The sequence below is a fragment of the Vidua chalybeata genome, chromosome 9, assembly GCF_026979565.1.
Source record: "Vidua chalybeata isolate OUT-0048 chromosome 9, bVidCha1 merged haplotype, whole genome shotgun sequence".
Lineage (NCBI taxonomy): Eukaryota > Metazoa > Chordata > Aves > Passeriformes > Viduidae > Vidua > Vidua chalybeata.
In genome coordinates, this window is record NC_071538.1 from 9,721,195 (window position 1) to 9,743,882 (window position 22,688).

At 41.5% G+C, this 22,688-nt stretch overlaps 1 protein-coding gene across 1 annotated transcript in view; it reads left to right on the top strand.

The window, feature by feature from the left end:
• The window catches only part of GLIS1 (GLIS family zinc finger 1), a 180,579-nt gene that overhangs the window by 63,832 nt on the left and 94,059 nt on the right, over positions 1-22,688 (top strand). The window contains 1 exon segment of the mRNA XM_053950810.1: positions 18,850-19,048. Coding sequence (XP_053806785.1) covers positions 18,850-19,048 — 199 coding nt within the window.

Here is a 22,688-nt window from a genome sequence, read left to right on the forward strand (position 1 = left end):
CGTTAGGAAACTTTTAGCAGTGAAATGCTCAGAAATGTCTGTGGCACACTATACACTCATGTAGAGTAAGAGCCCCTGTGCTAAACCCTATAAACTATATGTAAAAGAGTGTTGTTTTTTTTAAGCTGAGGCCCCATTGATTTCAGGGTACGTCACATTGCAGTAAAACCGTGGCCTTCGGTATCTCCTGCAGGCATCACTGTTCTGTGAATTACACAAGAGACATTAAAACTTGATGCCTGGAGAACAAGATGTAACATGCCTTAGAGGGTCAGGGTCATAGTCAGTGTCAGCTTGGAGACATAATGTTTTTCTTGCAAGACAGCAGCCTTGCCATCCCTTTGGATTAGGAGGAGAAGGGACATTTATAGGTAGAGCTGAGTTTATCCTTGTGAGAGCGATGCATCCTTTAGGGCTGGGAATGGTAAATTGTACACATTCTATAGCACAACCTGGCCTGCTGCACGGAGAGTTACAGGGGGTGAAATGTTGCTGGGACCAAAGGTCTGTGGTGGGTGGTAGTGCCTGAGGGAAAATAGGGATAATTAAAATACGTGCAGTCAAGGTAAAACTCAAAGAATGAAAGCCCAATCCCTGTAGTTCTTACTGATTTTGTTGTTTCTTAGATAAAAAACTCACAGACTTTAGATAAGGTTTTGGTTGCAAGGTCAGGATTTGATTTGCTAAGGATTTTAAATTACTGTTCCTAACTAGTTTCTAATAAAAACCATGGAGATTAAGTCACTGAGAGCTGAGAATTAACTTCTTGATTCTGCCTCACGTTCTTGTTTTTCAGAGGGAACTTTGTCCCATGTTTCTCTTTTACAAAAAATCATTATCAATGTAAGTCTCATCCCCAGATGTTTGCATATTTCTGTAAAAATACCGCTGTCTTGGAGAAACGATGTTTAATTTTATAAAAATCACTTTTTCCTTAGTGCAATCCAGACTACTTGAATTGAAGGGTCTTCTAAATAAGAAAACTTCTAAACTTTAAAAATCTAAGAGGCAAGGAAGCAGTGCAGCAGGATGGAGATAATAAAACACAACAAAGACACTACAAACAGATGTGTCTGTGCTTCAGCCACATCCTGTGAGCTGTCAGGTACGATTTAGCAGAGTGTAGTTACATTTGTGCCATTTGTTTTTTGTAAGAACAAAGGATGTATTTCAAGCAAGTTTTTCTAGCAAAACCAAATAACTGCTGTTAATTTTTAGTTAATATTATTATTCATTTTATATTTTAAGTTTTGTGCTTATGTTATTTTTCAAATGCATTTTCCTTTGTATCCTTTTTTGTCTCCTCTGTACATTGTGTGAGGTTAAGGCTTGTCTGTCTTTTTTGTTTGCACAGCAGTAGCAAAAGAAATTTGACTTCATGGCAGAGATGAATATGAATAATGAACAAGTGCTCAGTTTCCTATTTCCTTATCCCAATTGATAGTGTCACTGTATTGCTATGAAAAAGAGCTCTGTATATGGTACAGTGCAAATTAGGAAACTGGCCTCAAAATACCTTCATGTTTTGTGTTGAAATCCCATCCTGACAGGCAATGCTGAATTTAGAGTGCTAGGGTTTTAAAAATACAGGGTTTCTAAGCAACAGTGTTTAGAGAGGGAACACTTCTTGTTCCCAGTTTTGCCTTTGACTGCCGTATCTATAAAATAGCCTAAACCAACAGGTCTCCATGTTGCAGAGTGATTAATTTTGATACTAATGAAATGGGGCCCTGCTGCCTTCCACATGCTCCCATGTACTTGCAGTGTTTTGTGGGCAAGGTGCAGGATCTTGTGATGAATGGGTTGCTTTGGGTGTTCTCTTCATTTTACAAAGCATATTGTTCAGGGCTGGTTTTGTGAGCAGCAGCTCAGCGATCCATTAAATAGCATAAACTGTAGGATAAGAACTCGCAAAGGAAAACCTGGCATTGGCAAAAATCTTAGCTGTATTTTAAACATAATATCCAAAGGAACGGGAGAATGTGGTACCACCAACTATGGAAAATGCTGCTTTACTAAGAAAACAAGTTCTGCTTGTCCCAGTGTTGAGTGTCTTCCCCCCTCTTCCAGATGATTTATGTATTGACTTTCACAAGCCTCATGGCAATTTTGTTGAATTCCAAAGGAGCTGACATAGAGATGTGTGTGATAGGATTAAAACTCAAGCGTCTGTCATTTAAATGCTAATCGCTGTGGATTAGGAAAATTTGGCAGTAATTACCAGAGCCAGTGATGGTGCATACTGATTTGAGGTAATCCCTGAGGTCCATTGCCCTGTGCTGGGAGAAGAACCAACACCACCTTATGTCAGGGCCAAAGCAGGAAGAGATAATAGTTGTTGTAATAGATACTGGCCATGGATGGCCTTTCAGAGGATGCAGAGTCCTTCTGCAAAGGATGACTGTTTGTTAGACCCAGCTGCTGGTGAACGGCTCCTCACTGCCTCGTGTGGCTGGGTGTTTATAAAAAGCAGTTTAGAGTAACTGATGCATGAGATCACTTAAAAGGAGCGCTGGGATCTTAAGCAGCTAAAAGAAAATGTTGCCTGTTTTAATTCAAAATCTTGATTTCAAAGATAGTCTGATAAGATTTAATGATAATTGATTTTATTTTTTTTACAGATGATCTAAAACTTGCAATAGGGATTTGTGACAAGTGGCAGAACCATTTTCATGAATCAGTATCAAGCCTATTTGAAGAGAGAGTCTACATATTTCCTGTATGTCTAGATTGTTGTAATGGTATTAATCTCTACAGAGTGTCCTGAATCCATGAGGTATTCCCACATGCTAATGTTTGCCTTGGCACATTCATATTGATGGATTTATGTGCAAATCCAGTCTTTTCCCTCCTGATTTGACAATTTAGGAGGCTGCTGTGACTGCTATTTCTCCTGCAGCCTTTGGAGACTTCCTCATTAAATCTTGGTGAGTTTACTATCAGATGCTGCATTTTGAGTCATGGAATACCAGGGTGGAAGGAACATCATGTATCATCTGGTTCCAACCATTTTTGGCAACAGCATGCTCCAAGAATCATAGGATTGTTCAGGTTGGAAAAGACTTCTTAAGATCCAACTTCTAACCCAGCCCTGCTGAGTCCACCATTAACCCATATCCCTAAGCACCACACCTACACAGCTTTTACATTCCTCCAGGTATGGTGACTCCAGTGCTTTCACTCTCTTTAGGGAGTTCATTGGTGTCCAAACAGAATTTGTGGCAGCAGACTGAGAGTATAATTTATAATTAAAAAAAAAAAAAAGCCAGGAGGTGAAGGTTATTTTTCAGTGCACCAATTTCTTGGGCTTTTGTTTATTATGTATTCTTTAGTAACTAATTCCTCCAGGACAGTTTATATCAGGATTTCTTTGGCTTCAGAAGGAGTGTGTTGAGTGAGCATGGAGTGGAGTGCACAACACATGAGATCTAATCTAGCAATGGCACGAGTGCAAGTAAAAATCTGTGTTCATGCATTGCCCCTGGGATTTCACTGGTGCTCTGCCTGGGCACCCAGTTTGGCCTCCATGGGATCAGTGGCAAATAGGAGTCATGTGTCTGAAAGCAGCACAGAGCTGTCAGATGCTTGTTTTAGCCAGACTTTACTATTTGTATAAACACTGTAAGCACTCTATTGCAGAACTTGGAAAACATTTCTCTTTGCTTTCTTTGTTTTGGTTTGATTTTATTTGCATACATCATTTTACATGTGAAGAGATTGGCCCAATATAACCAGCCAGATTGCACAAAAGGTGGAAAAAGGTTTTACAAGCAAAATTTGTTTCCTTGTGTTCTTTCTTTCCTGGAACGTAAGTTCACAAAAAAAAAAAAAAAAAAAACAAAACCCACAAAAAAAAACCCAAAAAAACCCAAAAAAAACCCTATTTGAAACAGTCAATGATTTGCTCATAATGAATGTTAAAAATATAATCCAGATACCTGCTGGTTTGTGAATGTGGGTTTGTGCTTTATTGAAAGTAGATCAGGATGAAATGTTTATTTTAGACAATGATTCTGAATGATACTGAGATGTACAAATATTAGTCTTTCATCTGTCTTCGGAACAGGCAAATATTGGGAGATGAACTTGCTCATACTTCCATGGCCACTTGGGTAAAGTATTTTAGATGCTGAGGTTCAAATTTGCTTTTTGCTGTCAGCCTGTTTTTCTGTATATCTTCAGGATAATAAATATAGAGAAAAGATACATTTATTATTGACTTCCTAGAGACTGGCCATCTGATTTATGGCTTCAAAGTGTCTCCCATTTTATCTGTCAAAACTGATTTTAAACTTCATTTGTCTTCTGCTTTTGGCAGAGCCTTTTACCTTGAATTCAGCTGTTTGACATGCATTGTACCAGAGTCACATTTTAAAAACATTTACAGTATGTTGCAGAAAATAAGGTTCAAGTTGGTACATCTGCTTTCAATATTGTGCATCTCTCAAAGTGAAAACAATTTGAGAGCTGGCAATGGGAATGTTCTTGTTGTAGCTGTAAGTACAGCATTTAGGTAACTTAGAAGAATAGAGTAATAATTACAGAAAATGAATTGTCACAGAGAAACATTCTCCTGTGATTATCACCAATTAGAGTTAGCAGCTCCAGCAGCCTTGGTGATTAGATGCAGAACATGGTTTCCCCAGACTGAAAGATGGACCATTTCTCTAAAGATTTTGTTAAAAATTATTCTCAGAGGTTGAATTCCTTCACGTGGGACATTAACAGCTGCCTCAGGCCTGGCACAGACACCTCACAGTGCAGAGCGACTCAGCATCTCTGGGGCTGGTAGAGCTTCCTGCTCTCCCTGTGCCCAGCAGAGCAGAGCCTCAGCCTGGGGCTTCTCTCCATCCTCTCTTTCAGGCACTGAGTGCTGCTCCTTTCCTGACTCCAACCTGGGCTGGAACAGTGGGAAGAGAGTGCATTGCAGGTGGAGGGGTGGTCCATGCCGATGGAGCGCGAGTGGTGCAGCTCTGATAGAGGGCAAGAGAGAAATCTTGGCCAAGTACACACAGCTCCAGGGTCCCCTGTAGTGCCTGTGGCTTTTAATCACAGCTGCATAGGCTCGTTTTCATCACAACTCCCTTCATCAGCCTTTCCCCATCTTGCATGTTTTCACCTTACTGTCATTGTGTATTTGTTCTTTCCTGTACTCTTCTGGATAATTATCAGTAAGGGAATATTGCATGAGTAAAGCTGATATGAGAGAATGTATTAGAAAAAGAAACACAGGGTAAGGGAAGCTGGGTGGATCTGCTGATGGTGCAGGTAGATCAGAAAGGCCTTAGGAATAGTCTGCAGAAAGGCCTGGAAGTGGAGTGAGGGTCCTGAGTTCCAAGTCAGAGGTGGAGCCTATGTTATGAAGACCTCCTGGCAGGGGCTGTTCAAAGTAAGAGTGAAAGAAAGGCAAACTGAAGGTGCAGCTGGTGGGAGCTGCCTGTGATGATTTACCATCCATTAAGCAATGCCAGAGACTGAATATTTCAAGTGCTGGTAGGCAGACAGTTGTCAGTAGAAGCAGCATGATTGTTATGTTTGGATTTGTAATTGAGATTACAAACCAGATTGAGTGTGAAGGTGAAGAGGGTGAAGAGACACAGAGAAAGAACTAAGCTCTTTGAAATTAAGAGAGAAAAGAGCAGGATCCATCCTCTGGACAGTTCAATGGAGTAACTTCTCCCTGTGACAGGGTTTGTCATGATTCCACTGCTTAGAGCAGAATAACCTGGTGTTGATGTGTGCAGCCAGCAGTTCAAGGAGCCTGCTGAGGCTGACACTCCTGGTCTGCACTTGCCTCAGACATGCCTTGGTGTGGTCTTGGGGGATTATTGCCTGTGTACTCATCAATGTAAGGAAGGATTTAAGGAGTTTAATTTGTTTCTGCATGTGCCTGATGCTGAGCCTGGGGTTTTTATTCTTTCAATTATGCTCTGTAGCTTGGAATGCTTATAGCAGAGCCAGGCACACGCAATGCACAGGGATGAGAGCACTGGAATAGAAAAATAAACAGTGGAAACCCACAGCTGAACTACCAGATGCTGGGGTTTGTTGAGACTTTTTTATAAGAACACAAGGACTCTGACTGGGGTCATTATCCCCCCCACCCACTTGTCAGCATAAGTCCCTCTTTCCCTTTTTTTTTTTTTTCTTTTTTTTATCTCCCCCCACCCCCTCTTATCTCCACTTCTCCCTGTAACATGTTCCAGTCCAATTGTGACTGAAATAACTGATCAGCTACTACTTCCCTGGAAGAGAGGGATGGGCCCAATGCCCATCCAGGCAGGGTTGTGCAGGCCACCATGGAGACATTGCTGTGGCACTAGGCTTGCCTTAGACTACAGAGAAGCAGATCACTACACAGTAGGATGTTTAGGCAGAACTTACTTCCCATCTTTACTGACAGCACTGAGGGGAAGTGTGAGAGGTTCCCTGTTGTAGGGGCAGACCATGGGCTGTGTGTGTGGGATCTCTCCCTGCCTCTTCTCAAGGTCCCTTTCCTATTTTCTGTCCTGCCAGCCATTAACTGCTGGTCCTCACTACCAGGCCTGAGCCCACCGTTGTCTCCTGCATTTGGAGAGGTTGGATGTGCTGTGTTTGGCCCATGATGGAGACACCTTTAGCTACAGTTGTGCCAAGGCCTCTGCTGCTGTGCTGAGTGGCACTGCCTCACTATTCCTTGTGCTCTGCTGCCTGCATCTGTCAGTCTCTTAGGCTGTGAACCTTGAGGCAGGAGCCACATTTTTGGTCATTCCTATGCAGAGTAAACTGCAATGTCATTATAATCCTTTGTGCTTTGACGATATTAATGAATAAATAACAGGATGCGGTGTAGAAAGTTCTCACTGAATGTACAAAGAATGGTCCCCTCTCTGGTGCCTTGGGGAAGGAAGACACAAGGTTCCCTCACACCTCTGCCATGACATGTCTGTGTACTTTGGACAAACACTACCTGTGCCTCAGAAGCAAAAGCTGGGCATAGGTCCTTCAATGTGACTGCACTTCAGTCAGGTGAGAGTAGAGAGGCCATGGATGATCCTGAGCAGACCACAGTAATTCCATGCTCTGGCCTCTGCTGGATGGATGTTCTGCAGCAGAGAGTGGAGAAATATCAATGGCTTTATAGGGAACACAATCCTGAAGCAGGTGCTACGTGTGACTGTAGTGCGTAGCAGTCATCAAGGGTCTGAGTCCAGAAGGAAGGTCAAGAGAGATTCCCACCAAAGCCAGTAATTGTTTTCTTTTTTAGCTTGTTTATTTTCTATGCAGTTAGCAAAACGTGACTCTTCATTATGGGTGGTGTAACCAGTCATTAGCTGTATACACATGGCTGGGGTTCAGTTTCACAGAAACAGGATACTTTGCTTTTCCACACTGACTGAGAAGAGGGAAATGCACTGACGTACAGGGCATGTAGGCTTGAGCTTTGGGAAGCTACTCTTGCTTGCATGAGTCTGGTTTCTGCAGCACAAGAGCTGGTTCAGGAGAGTTTTGTGCTTTCTAAGCATCTCTCCTGTGAAAGTGCCTGTGGCTGACAGTGCAGTGCCTGACCTGGGCTGGCCTGTGAACCCCTCTGAGCGCAGTTGTGCCAGCCTAGCCCAGGCTGATACAGCCACTGGAGACAGGCTTGGATCCCCCCTGCAGCACCAGGACTTGGGAGCAAGTCCCACCAGCTTAGACATCCCTGTAGCATGCTGTGAGGAGCCCCATCTTGGCTGTTGCTCATGTCTTCTTTCCTTGCTTTGCTTACTGGAAAGCTACTGCTGATGATTTGCAGTGCAAATAGTGCATGAGACTTGCTTCCTTTGTATCACAAGGAGTGATTTTGGAGCTGTGTTCTTCTCATGTTTTTCCTCTTGCTGCCTTGCTGACAATGAGAAGGAAAAAATTCTTGGTTTTCTCTTTTTGGGAACTTCCAGAGGTTGCATTCCTCCCCCTTAATCTCAGCTAATTTCTTAGTCAGCGTGCTCAGGATCACATGGATTTCTGCCAGGTAAGTAGGGATTTTTGTGAGCTGTAGTCTGTTCAGTCAGCAATCATTTTAGCTGTAAAAGGCCACGGCTTAGCATGGGGCTCAGATGACACACACATTCAGCTTCCAGCTCCTTTATTTTTTAAATGGCTTTAGTTACTCCCTCTCTGCTTTTTCTGCTTTTTTTTTTTTTTTTTTTTTTTTGCAACCTAGCCATAGGGTTTAGATCTATTCTGTAAAACTAGTGCTAAACCAAACAAGGCAAACTTAAGAAAGGCTTCATTAAAATAACAGGAACCTCACACTCACTGAATCTATTGCTGGAGCTCTTTTTGCCTGTAAACAAAAAATTCAAATAGCTCTTTTTCCCCCCCGCCCTCCAGTTTCATAAGTGGTTACTGAGCTTCTGCAGTTGCTACATTCCTTAAAAAGTTGTTATTTCTTTTTTGGTCACACACTAGGGGACTCCATTGTTTTCAGTGGTGCCTATTGAGTTAGGCCCATCGACAGCAGAACTCATTCTGGGTCATTAACTTCGGAGGCACAGTAGTATAATTTGGTGACTTTATTCTGTTTCTTAGCAGACACTTATATTAAAGTCACGCACACACAAAACCAGAATAACCATCCTTCTTCCTTCCTGAAAATACTGAGAGTCTTAAAGGACCTCTTAAAGATCTTCTAAAGGACCCGTTAAAAGACCATTAGAATTCGAAAAGTTGTGTTTAGGCACATATTAAGCAGAAGTAGCACAACAATGCTGCTGTCTTATGTTATTGATTCTAGTGCTGTGCTGTTCTAGTGTTGACAATTTAACAAGGTTCCTTGGAAAAACTGTGTTTAAGAGAAGATTCACGCAAACGATTCATGATCTGGAGAATATACTGTAGTGTGAGAAAATGAAGAAGGCAGACAGTTAATCAGTGGTGGTAGGAACCAAGGCTGAAGTTATCTAGAGAGGGAGAGAGCACCAGGTAAGTCGTGCATTTTCAGCTAGCACACAAAGTCATAATGTGAGTCTCAGTGTCTGAATTGAAGTCAAACAAGCTGAAGCTATTTAAAATTCATGCTGAGAGCCATGGAACAAACTGCTACTGAAGCAATTCTCCATCATTTAAAGATTCCACTATGAGATTTGATGTCTTGTTAAAAGATGCACTCAAACTGTGGTTAAACTAGATGGAGATATCCCAGAGGAAATACAATGCACCAGGCAGACTGGCATTCTTTCTGGGCTCAGCCTGTAAACTGTGTGGTCTTTGGAAGTTTCACTCTATTCCTGTGCTATACTTGCTATTCACAAACGCAGTCACTTCACCCTCGAGGTCTGTTTCCCGCTTAGAAATAGTTCTTATAAACTTATTTGGTCCTGACATTTAGGGAACCTTAACACACCTTTTGGCCACACTTCGTGTGCTGTGAACATTTTCATCTCCATAGCTCTTAATCAGCCTTTTTTCCCAGAAGAATGCTCATGATCAAGGTTAGCAGTGTGCTAAGGTGATGGTAAAGAGGAAAGGAAAGGAATGGACTGTTTGCCCAGACTTGTAACAAGCTGAACTTCCTTTGTGACCCTCAAATCTATTCCAAGTAGAAGTTTGTTCTGTCCATGGCTCTCCTCTCACTTTGGTTAGTCAACAATATTTACTGAGTTCCTGGCTGCACTCCTTGTATCTCTAATTGAGCACTGTTATTAAAATGCAGATGTCAGAATTCTGTGTGCATCTTTGGATACGCAGTTCTGGAAGACTTCCTAACTCTGATCTTGCTTTTACTAGTTTTGTAGTGCTGTTCATTTCACTGCCTGTGGCAGAGACTCCTGACTGACAACCAGACAGGAACAGAACTGGGCTCAGAGACAATATGATTAATGAATTACTCTCAGTTCCATGGGATGGGTTGGATCAGCATGCTAGAATGACTTCATGTCTTTCATGTGTTCTTGATGGCAGGGATGGTCAGCAGAAAAATTGCTGTACATCTGAAGAGTCAGCCCTTATTAGAGTTCTGAGACTTCTCTAACACCAGAGTCTGGACATTGCGCAAATACGTGTACGTTCCAGAGAGTTTTTGTTTAGTGTTTTATACTGCTAAGTTGTGTTTTGGTATGAGGGGACCTTGGTGGAGGCAGCCTTTGCCTCTGCATATGTGCACTTGCTAAGTTCCATTCTGGGCTTTTGAGGCATTTTTCAGAGGACAGTTTGATGCACCAGTAAAAACCAACAGCAAAACTGGATCATGCCAAAGGTTCATTAATCTCATTATTCTCTGTCTTACCCAAGAAAAAAGATAAATTAATCCAAATAAGATTTAACTGCTGGATCTGTCTCCCATTGTGCTGCTGGCTCTCAGGGAAAGAAGCCTCTATCTGCTACCAGCTGCAAAGAACAGGATCTGATAGTGAAAAGTGTGGAGAAACAAGGTGTATAAAGTACAGAAAAAGGACTGCTGGAGACAGTTTAGAAGAGAGAGAGAGGAAAGAAATCAGAGCTCTGGAAAACGTGATTTATGAGAAAAAAACTTGAATAATGAGAGCTGTGTAACACTGGCGAGAGAAGACTGAGTGGAGACAGCCTGCAAAAACATAAAAGGTTGCTATGGAGGGCAAGAGAACAGACTCCTCTCCGTGTCCAGTTTGGACAGGACAATATGTAACAGAATAAGTTGTGCTAAGGGGCTTTTAAGTTCTGCATAAAGAAAAGAATTCCTAAGTCAAGTGAAATGACTGAATAGTTTGCTGGAAATGCTGGGGAATTGCTGGAGCCGGTGAAGTAGATGGGTCAAACACCCTCTTAAGTTTGTGAGGCTGGATTATGCTGTAGGGACGCAGGACAGAGTAAATCATGTTCTGAAGACTCTTTCAGCCCTGTTTTTCATGATTGCATAATGTGTTTGTCAGGGCAAAGGGTTTCTCATGGCTACAGTGATCCTTCTGTATCTATTTCTTCAGTGGCATATCCAGCTTCATGTAATCCCTGCGATACCTTGTTCACAGGGCTTGTGTGGAAAGTGCAGACCCAGTTTATGGAAGGCAACATTGCTAAATAAAAACAGAGAGTGCTTCACATACCTCCTAATCCATAGCAACTGCCCACTGTCATCACTGGAAGATTCACAGAGGCCTTCTAGCAGGAGCTAAACTTCTTGTTGTTTACTCAGTGTTCATGTAAGACAGCACCCTTCAATGAGAATATTTTCCCTTTTTATAGCCTTCTGTGTACTCTTTAATTTTTCTTCATCCTCATATCTCTGCTTTTCTTCTTCTCTGTGCCTTCACCTCTTCACAGCAGCTTCCACAATAGCCTTGTTCTTACCCTGTTCCACAGTCTGCTAAAAAACCCCACAGCAGAGCAGGTGCTGGTGGAGGTGCCTTGCTTAACCCCAGAATCTGACATTTGGAAGAGATGGATGCAATCAGGATGTTCAGTCCTCCCAGCTGTTGTCTGAAGCTGCCCCATTTTGGACAGACACCTGAACTAGTTACATTTAAGTCACAGAGTAGAGGGCTTTTTTCTGTGTTACATGGCATATAGATATTTATTGCACCAAGAACTCATATGTTTGACACTGTCCTTCAGCAGACTGTGCTTACTGGTGGTACATTAAGTTGTGTGTTTAACAGGCACTGCATATGTCTGCAGCCCTAAAACTGCAGTCAGAGGAGAGTCTGCAAGAGGCCCATTCATTGGCACAGAGTGCAGAAGGGTAAATTCAATTTGAGTAGAATTAGTCCCAAGCATAGTTCTGGTAAAATAGAAAACGACATTGCAAATCACTTGATGTTAAATATATTTCAAATCAAGCAATGAAATATTGCCAAAATCCTGGCAGAAAGAAATGTCAAACAATGAAAACAGCAAATGAAAAGTAGCAGGGGTAGGCTGTTGCTCTTTTCAGCATATGTTGTGGAAACTGTTTGTTTGTCTTGAATTTTCTTTCTGGGAGTGTTAATTCTAAGCTGCAAAGAGGCCATTACTGTATTAGGTATCAAGTGTTAAATGATCAAGGAGATGGTGTAGGTGGAATGTTTGCCTCTTTATGTGTAAAGAGTTTTCATTGTAAAAAGTTATTCTATGTAAGAGTACAAAGATGGGGATGTGGGTTCCTTGTTAAGTGTGAGAGGTCTGCAGTGAGTCTGGGTGGAGGTTGTATGTGTGAGGATATTTTCTTTTTGCTAAGAGCATGGAGGAGCCAATGCAAGTGTTACAGGAGAATGTGTAATCTTCAGCAACCAAATGCATTTTGGCTGTAGCTTTTCATCTCTGATACCTAAAGGACCAGAAAACAATGTGTGGAAGCTCTTGTAACAAGTGAGCTTGAAGCAAAGGTAGCAGTGGAGAGACCCTTGACATGTTCTCACAGGAAAGGAGCCTAATTCACACTTCTTGTAGGACCAGCAAATGGGAGACAATCCATAGCTGGCAGTGATGTGCAGGTTTACTAACTCCCCTCCACTGAATTCCCTGGAGTGCATGTTGGAGCATTCCTATCACATGGCAACATGGCAAGTTCTTTGTAGACTCTAGTGCATTTTGATTCCTGTTATGACTGATTTTCTGTCTCTTTTGACTGTGAGTAGACTGGTATCCAAATGTATGTATCAGAATTACATCCACAAGACTGATTGCACATCCACATCCTACCAGACCTTTTCCTCCACCCAGCTTGCATTGAAAAGAACAAAATGTTTTCTAGTTACCAGTTTCCTCCATTTATCAAAGTTTATTTTTCTGTGTAACCCCAGGTGATCTACAATGATTCTATCTTTGTGGCTCTTACTGACTTAGTGACACTTCAGGCTCCTAAAAATTTGAGCCCAACATCTTGATGGAAATATTTTTGTTGTGTTGGTTTTTTTCCTTTCTAACGTATTTAGTGTACTGCTGAGCCAGGCAGACATGAAATTCCTTCTTGGAATATGTTTATATAAGACATATGCAAGGTGCCATATGGCAAAACCCCAGCTTTCATTCCCTGCACATCCTTGTGTTTCAAATGTTTGGGAGAGCCTATACTCCTGTGGAGTCTTTACATGGTCTGCTGGCTAGAACTTCCATGGAAAAGAGAGACTAAATGGGCTAAGTAAAATATAGGGGAGTGGAGATCTGGGAGTTTAAAAGTTCAGGGCTTAGTAAGTAAATGGGAAAGCAATAACCCACATGCAGTTATAGTAGGTATGCTCTGGCTTTTAGGGAATTAAATGACTTAGAGGACAGAAGAAAAGGAATATATTTTCGCATTCTGTGCATGTATGGAAAGATCCTGATTCCCAATGGAATCACAGAATCAATTATGAAAGCATCTTTACAAGGGGAACAACTCAAGTACCTCATCTCAAAATGTGTGAACTTCTGTCTTGAAAGAGTCACTGGATTTCTTTCAGCCTACAGGCTCTGTCTCATGACAGAGTGCAGTGAAAACCCTGGTGTCTCCTTTTAGAGCAGCAAAAAAGACAAACCAAGGGGGCCGAGGGTAGGTGAGAGTGTACATAACCCTAAACAGTGTATAGTTGTCTTAAAGCTCACACCAAAAGCACAGTGGCATTTATTTGGGGGGGTGTTGATATCCTACCTATCAGAAATACTGAGAATTAAACCTATTCCAAACTTGGTCTTCTTAAAAAAAAAAAAAGAAAGAAAAAGTAACACATCAAATTTCATTACATTGAGCTTATATTCTCCAAGTGCCCATTAGGAGGGTTTGGGGATTTCGTTTTAATTAAAATAATGTTTGTTGAGCTTAATTTTTTCCTAAAACATTTATTTTTTAATGTCTTTTTCCCCCGTTACTAAAATCCAAGTAGTGAGGAAAGATAACTGACCACAAAAAAGGCCAGATGTGCTGAGAACAATATTTTTCAAATTGCCTGGCAACAGGAAAAGGGTGATTCCAAGCCGAAGAGACTCTGTAACAATGAATGCAATGACAAGACCTGTGTTTCATCCAGTTATGAAAGGTTTTGTCCAAATTGTTACAAAAGGGGCCAATGGTCATGTTCAGTCTGCTTTTACCTCTGGGTGTATAATTTAAAGGTCTGCGATCCAAATAGAAGCCAAGAATGTTGAATTTCAAACCTGCTTGTAGGGAAAGACTCCTTTTGATAGTAGACAGTGTATTTCTCTATTTTTCTGAGAATCTATTCACTGTTGGCTAAAACAGTTCTATCCTTACACATCTAGAGTCTAACTCAGAACATCAGCTGAGGCTGTGAGGTCACTGGAACTAAAGCTCATGGCGTGTGTTTCTTGAATCTTGGCTGTATTTGCTAAGTTCAAAAAGTGTTGTGCAGGTCTCAGATGGAAATCTAAACTTTGTAACATTGCAGCTGGTTTAGCAATGAAAGATGTAGTAGATTATTATGTGTTCTTTGCTGCCTTTAAAATATGGCAGCCAAATCTATCCACACGCTTGAAAGTGAAAAGGTTACAGATCCATAAACTACTGAACTGTTTTCAAATTGTGTTAAGCTGGACTGATATAAAATTAACCATGTTGCTTTATTCGGTAGTGCTGACCGTACACATTCACTCTCCTAAAATACTGTGTGTAGTCTGCAAAAATAAATTCCCCAGAACAGAAATATAATGCAATCCAAATAACTAGTTTTAAAAATAAATTGAACATGAAATAACAAATATGGATGTAGCCAGCACTTAGGGTCCAGAATTTACTAGAAAGACACACATGGCTTGTATTTATCTTCCATGAGTTTTCAAGATTGATACTCAACAAATTATTTCTCTATCTGGGTTGTTTTAGTTTGCAAGGATTTTCTTAGCCCTTCTGTCTTCACTCATACATCAATGTGAAAGTAAAGAAATAAGTATTTCTGTTGTAGGATTTTATTGCATAGTTCATAAAAACTTGGAGGAAAGAGACCCTTCTTTTTTATTCTAATCTTATTCAGTGCTATTGGTTTTAATCCTAATCTTTTATAGATTGTTGTCATCTGTATTTGTTTGGAAATAGGCGAAGGATCTGCCACCCCTGTTTTGAAACACCAATGTAGGACAATTTTGGTCTTCACTTGACTCTCGCTGTATTAGTATGGTCTGCTCGGTGATAAAGAATGTTTTGGTTCTCACTGTGTTTTTTATTAAGGTAGTGTATAAGCAGTATAAATAAATGAAGCCATGTCTCTATCAGCTGTATGAAACAGACCTTAAAATGTGGACAGGTTATAACTGATAGAGAGATTCAGGGTGAACCTGGGGTGTGGTGTGAGCTGCTTTGTTCCTCTTTGACATAGGAACTCTTGAATGCAGCAGTGAAACTTTAGTGCTGCTACTGTTAACCATTTCAGTCCTCAGGGAATGGCAAACAGCAACAAAAGAGACTCACAGTGCAGAACTTTCCTCTGTGAAGGAGTGAAAAGCCCAAATGTCTAGAGGTTTGTTGTGTATGAGATGGTGCAAATGACTGTGAAGAAACTAGCCAAGAAAAAAATCTGAGCATTCCTTCTTTTTGGATCTGGAAGTCCTTGTTTAGAATCTCTTGTTCTAAGATCTAACTGCAAATACCAGTGTTACACTTGGGTAAAGTCTGCTAAGGCTCTAATGGTGTCTGTGGCTAATCACTGCAGCTACTTCTAAAATATTTTTCCTTCTCTTAAGTTGAATCTATAATAGAAAAATTTAGACCCAAACTCATATATCCCTGCTAATAGTGGGTCACTGAAACAGAGGAGAAGCCATGTTTTTTCCACAAAGCATAGAAAATCTGTCACCATAGTCACACAGTTGGGCCTGCCTTGTAAGGGGTGTAAGAATAACTCTAGTATCTATTTCCCATCATTTGCTTTCTTTTCCTTTGCTACTTTTCTGCCCCTGAGGCTTGGGGTCATAGGATTAAGACAATTCCTCCCATTCACCATAGAGAATGGCATGACAGGCATAAAAAACTTCGGCAAAGTCTTGATTTTGTTGTTATTGTAAAAATGTAAAAAATGGCCTATTTCATGAATCACTTTGAAGATTCTGTGTTTTGAAGCACTCAGTTTGTTCATTAGAGCTTTCAGTCAGCAGTGCTGTGCATCTCTCTGCATAGGCTTAAATTACTGACTGTGTTGGAGGTGTGGCAATCACCCCAAACATTCAGGGCTGTGGATTTATTCAGGACTCGTTATATGGAATGAGATGCTGAATGTGGGTACGGCACCTTCTCTCCCATGGCTTTGCTATGCTGGCAGCTTCTGAGTTAATAATGTCCTCGCATTGGAGGGATGTAAGGGATGTGGCCTCTTCCATCGTGGATAATTTTCACTTGTTTGAGAAAAACTGGTACTGTTTGGTCTTTCACTCGTCTCACGTGACTCATCCAGCTGCCAGTAATGGCGTTCAGTTTCTCAGTGTTGTCCTGGTAAATTTTGGACATCACATCCAAACAAAACCAAGAATGGCAATTTTTTTTTTTTTTCTTTTTAACAAGGGGTAATTAAAGAGAATGAACAGTAAGAAAAAAAAAGGCAAATGACCTAGTTTGGTCTTTGCCACAAAACCCACAACTCTCTGGGGATATCTAGTATGTTAGGCAAATATTTCAAATCTGTCTCTATTTCGAATGTGAGTCATTTCAATTAGACATCTTTCAGTTATTTGTTCATTGGTCTTAATTAGGTAAACTCCAAAGCACTGCAACATGCGTTTATTGTTGAATAATTACCCTTTTGGTAAGTTTCCTGCTCTTATCTTCTTAGCCTTCATAGCTAATTTTGTCAGTAAGGGTGAAGCCTTCCTGAATGGTAAACAAGGTGTTCCCTAGGGAAGAAAGAGAGCTGTTGCCCTTTAGTGGGTGTTTTAAGTGTTGATCTCATTGTTGGACAGACAGGTATAGTTTTTTGTAAGGAAATGTTCTGTTTTCTTCTAGGAGAATTTACCCCTAACAAGAAACGTAGGGCTGACCCTACAGGTCCTGACCAGTGTGAGCTGTCCTTCCCAAGGTGTGTAGCCTCATCCCAGTCCATGGGACCAATTGTCACATGACTTAGTCTGGCATAAATCAAGAAAAAACCCCCCAAAGTCAGTTACCCCAAAGTGAAAGAAGCAAGGTATCCAAAATTGAACTAACTTGATTACTCATATGGAAGGAATTGCCTGATTGCAGCCTTTGCACACTACTGTATCAGTTCCTTCCATTCCCTTGTGAACACTTAACTATGAAGATATAAATCAAAACTGCAGGACACAAAAAGACAAAAGTTACCTTGATGGATTCCACTTCCATGAGATCCTTCTGGAAACCATTCTGCTTTTATTAGATTTACTCTCTGTAAATTAGGATTAGTTTTTATATGGATTTATGGAATGGCTATGGTATAGTGCAAGCAGGGCGAGCCCTCTGGTCGAAGGCATGAGAGTGTGTGCTCTTTTCATCTGTTACTGGTAAGTTACAGAATGTAGGTTAAAGGCCCCTCGATACCAGTGAAAGAAGAGATCTGGTTCCAGACATGGAAAGTGCTTAAATCTTATGTGTGCCAGCCAGTGATATTAATATTATTATTATTAATATAGAACAGCCAGTTGTCAAAAGGCCAGATTCTGTTCTCAGTTAAAGTGGTGTAAAGTGGATTTTTTCCCCTTTTTTCAGAGGTAATGAATTCGCTTTCACATGTGCTTGGACACTTGAATACTTGGGTTGTCTGTGTTTGGAGATAATCTCACTGTTCTTTTTTTAGTTGCTTTGGGGGGAAAAACCCATGAGCTGCTGGTTGTTCCTTGTCCATCGTTGTTCCAACTCACATGTGGCGAGCACATTTCAGAGGCTTTGATGCAAGTGCAGTTGCACTCAGGGCACTGTTGTGCAAGAAATTTTTAGCTCTTACTAATTAATCTGTAAGGTACTTTGTGAAGGCAAATGGATTGGCTGAAACACAGAATTTCATGGATTTAGCATAAGTGTTCTGTTCCTTTGCAGGGAGTGAATGTGTTCTCTGATTTGACAGCTACAAGAGAAGATAATTATTTTTGACAGCACAGGGATAGTGTTCATGTTATTCTAGGAAATCTCTGTCTTCACACAAACAGGTATCAGTGTGTGCTACAGTTGGTATTGCTGAGCTTTGGTGGAAGCTTCAAGTTTCTATGTTTTGATAATATTATAAAATCGGTAAAGTACATATTTAGAAAGCCCTAATGAATTTCAGACTTGTGTCATTTGGGGAATGAAAGAAAGTGTTTTATTACAAGTCCAGTATAAATCTTAAACACTTAAAAAGGATCTACAGTATTTTGGAGGGAAGATACATCTTGACTGTATTCCAGGTAATTCTGCTGTTGGAAAGAGAGGAACTGTGAATTGGGTATTGTAGTATGATTGATTTACCATCTTTTCTTAGTGGTGTGGCCTTTAAAAACATATTCACAATGTTCAACAGTGTATTTAGATACCCTTCAAATGTGATTCATCTGCCCCAGTTAACAGTCAGAAGTCCTGCTAAAGTAGGTATTGACCCTGAACTGAGTTAAATTATGATGTGATAAAGCCAGAATAGGAATGGAATAAAGCCTGATGGAGCTGTAGACTCCAGAGGATATAATGATAATTTATGTCATGGTTACAAGCAGGGCAGAGCTGATAGTCAGAAAGACCCACTATAAGTTGAAAGGCATCCAAAGTGATCTTAAACACCTCAGTCCAAACCCACCGAATACAACTGACTGTGCAGGCCAGAAGCTCCTTCATTTCTGTACAATGACAAATAAACAACCACAGATCCAAATTCCTTGGCAATTAATTTTTGCTTCCTTGTGAAACCTTTCATTTCTACTGCTTTGTTGTAAATAAGAGAATTTTGCAAGGAAATCCAAAATGAGTTTGCAAAGTTGTCAGTGGAGAGAATTCTTAGACAAAGCCTTATCTTTTTTTACTTATTTTTTTGACAGTGAACGGTGGCTACAGTCACTGCAGTTTGATCTCTGAGAAGAAGAACATGATGGACATGGAGATGACGAGTAGCTCGGTGCCTGTGTGCAGGCAGGGTCTGTTCCTGCACACGGGGAACTCCCTGGTGCGAGACCACGCTCTGTCCCGGGAGAGGCTGCTGCACATGGGCCAGCTCAACTTGGCACACTCGGATCTCAGGTACAGCTCCAGGTGTTCCCAGCTCCTTCCCTCGGCTCCGCCCCAGTGCCGTGGTGTCACCAAATTACTGCTTGGGAGGCAGGGATGATACTTACACCCAGCCCAGTGTCCCCCACACGGTGATTTGGCATGCCCCCATCAAACCTACAGGAAGCCAGTGCCACTTCTATTTCTACAGCATTTCCCTTAATGAAGTATTTGCAGAGTTCCCATACAGCCACATCCTTGGTTTTTGCTTTTAAGGCCATAATGTGAAAATTTGGTCTCTGGTTTTGATATATACACTGTAGTTGGATATGCTATGAACAGAATCTCTATTTAAACATTTGCTATAAATTAATTATATGAAAACACAGAACTTTTTTATTTTTGTTGTTGTTACAAATTTAACATTACCAGATTTTAAACAAGTACCCTAAACAGACATCCATTGTGAATAGAAACCTGCTACAAATTAAAATCTATCCATCTATTTTAATTATGCTGCTCTTTAGTAGTGGATGTAATAGGAATAATCTTGACCTTTTTGAAGAGCTGTAGAAAAGAAAAACCTTAATAAAGTTGCAGCCTTTATCTTAGGTACTTGGAATATTTGGCACTCTGTGGATGGACCTATCAGGCTGAAGTTTCCATAGTCACAGCAAGGGGAAATATGGCCTACAGCTTGGTCTTGAAAATCCAACTGTTCCTGATTTTATTATATGTATTCATGCCTTGTTTCCCCTTTTCAGTTCACTGGTGGGTTAAGAACATCTGTGTTTTCAGGAGGAGGAGGCACAGTAATGTGGCAAGCAAGTGGAAAGACTTTTTTGCATGTTTGTTTACTTGTTTGTTTGAAAAGGATAAATAATATCCATGCCACAACAAAATAATCCACTATTGCCACAAGGATTAGTAGATGCCTTTGCAGCTGGATGTAAATCTGCTTGCTCCTGGTTTCTTTATGCCTCTGTGTGAGACTGGCAGTTATCAACCTTTTTTTTTTTCATTCTGTCAGTGAGGACAATTATGAAACAAAGATAATTAGGGCAGGAGCAAACAAAAGGAAGAAGAGAATACTCTGCTTAGATCTTTTTGAACCTTTTTGTAAATTTTATAATGAGGAAATGACAGATACCTTCATACCTGGCTTCACAGTACCCATCCTCAGAAATATGAACTCCTTCCAGCCCCCATTTGGAAGAGGATTCCCAGAACAACATAAAGGATTGTTGACTGCATAACATGAGAAAGTAGCAGGTGATAGGCCTGATTCCCTCCCTCTGCTTTGTGGCATGGTCTAAAGCCTTGAGACTCTGCTGTCTCTCAGTTTGGAAATGTTTGGAGAATATCCTGAAGGACATTACAGATTGTTTTGTATCCCATTGGTCATGCTCTGCTTCTGTGTCCACCTGGCTAATAGTGCATTTGTGTGCATGGGATTTGCAAGATGAAGCCAATGCCCAGCTCTGCTCTGTGATCCTCACAGACACAGCGTCTCCTTCTATCACAGTGCTTTTCATGAGACACATGGCACAGGGCCAAAACCTTGGCATTTGAGAGAAGGTGGACAGCATTTCAGACCATTTCTTTTCATGTTGTTTGTGATGCTGAAGATTCTTGACAAGCAAGCAACAGAAGACGTGGTCTTTCCCTGAAGAACTGAAAAGAGGACAACAAGTGACTCAGAAGTGACTGAGCTGGGAGTGATGCCCAGGAGAGGAGTGAAGTCAGTGGGAGCCAAGGGTGCTCTACGCGCCCCCAGATCTCAGCCTTCATCAGAAAATGGATGAGAGAAGTAGGGCTGGAATTCTCAGATACTGGAGCACATGGACACAGGGCAAACTCTCTTTGCTTGTTCTTCCCAGCTCTAATGACCAGCAGAGAAATAAAGGGAGGCATAAATTGAAACAATATCTCTGGGTAGAACTTTGAACCACTTTGCATTTCTAGGTTATGGAACATCCAAGGAAAAGCCAAACAAATCAGGGAGCATCTCCCCTAGCAATCAAAAATCTTATTTTAGGGTTTGGGGTTTTCATTGTCTTTGTCCTTTTTTTGCTTCAATGCACTGAAACTTGTTATCCCCTTCAGCTTCTCCTTGAAATTGTTTTCCCTTGGAAACTGTATTCTAGGGATGACTGCCTTAGTCCAAGAACCATGATCCCTCTTCTTCCTGGCCCCTTTTTCCCACTCAGTTAATAACTTTTAAGCTGTGCAGCATAATTGCTGCTACATTCTATCCGTGAATGCAATGTGTGTGGGACTGGAAAAGTCCCAATACCTTCCTCACCACAACTGGAGGCAGTGCACAGCTAATGTTGGCCTTTTGTCAAACAATCCATTATCAGCTACGGCAAACCCGCCCACACTGCGCTCCGTGCTCGGCGTGTAAAACCCAGGGAAGACATCAGAGCGCTCGGATAGTGTTGCACGGGGTCCCTGGATGTGCAGCAGAACAACCCCCTCCAGCTTCTTGAAACTGTCAGTTATCACCGGGTGCTCATTTCCAGTGGCAGTTGAAGGCTTGTATGTTTTGTAAATAATCCGGAGATTTCAGATACAGTCATCTTTTCCTCTGAGGGCAGTTGGGAACTGCAGTGCTTCTGGCATGGTGCTACTGGCCTCGTGCTCTGGCTCCAATTACCACGTAAGGGAGTCTCTTAGGAAACACTGCCTCAGTATCCTCTGAGAGGCTGCTGTTACTCTTCAAAGGCCTTACACTCAGCTTTCATGAGCTTAAGAGGCAGTTCTGTTCCCTTAGACTGTCCATCCCTGGTGCATGGATGCTCCCTTTGAAGGGAGGCTTGTGGGGTATATTCTTCTGCTGACACCACTGTCTTTCCAGGGTTGCCTATCTGGAAGCCCCTCTGGAGCTGCTGCTCATGCTGATCTGTGTGTCTACGGTGGTCTCATCTTACCTGCTTGTTTCATATGCATTTATATTTATATTTGTCTACTGTCCAGAAATTGTGAAATCCTTACAGCCAGCACAGCCTGTGGGTACCAGGCCTGGAGTCTGCTCCATGGCTGTAAGAGCAAGACGCCAGGGGCAAAGAGTCAATGGGTATAAGGGGAGCCACTCTGCAATCTGGCTGATAGACACATTATGTTACTCCTGCATTGGTTTTGTTTCTGTGCCCCTTCTCCCTTCAACACCCCCAGGACAGGGAGGAATGAGTAGGGCTTCCCCTAGAATAGTGATGGCAGAGTTCTGCCAGGAATACAGGAATTTTGTATTAATGCACCTTGACATCAGATACCCCAACATTCAAACATCAGGAAATTTAAAAAATGTCATATTTCTCCCAGTAGAGTTAACTAACACAGGAAGACTGCAGATCCTGGAGAGGACTTGGTTCTGACCTGCACAAGCAGCCTGTGCTTGTCATTTTGTAGGCAGAGAATGGATGAGACACATCTGTGGCAATGGGAAGCATTACTTTAGTGCCCTCATCTCATTTGCTTTTGAAGTAAGGCATTCCAGCTTGCTTTGTGGTTCAAAACTCTCTTTGTGTGTCACAGAATCTGCACTGCAGCATCATATCAATCCAGTCTTGACTCTGAGTAAGATCTTGTGCTGGAAAGGTCACATTTCCTGAGGATTTTGGAAACCTAGTGTTTCTCAGGACAGGGATGTTTGTGTCCATCCTGCAGGTAC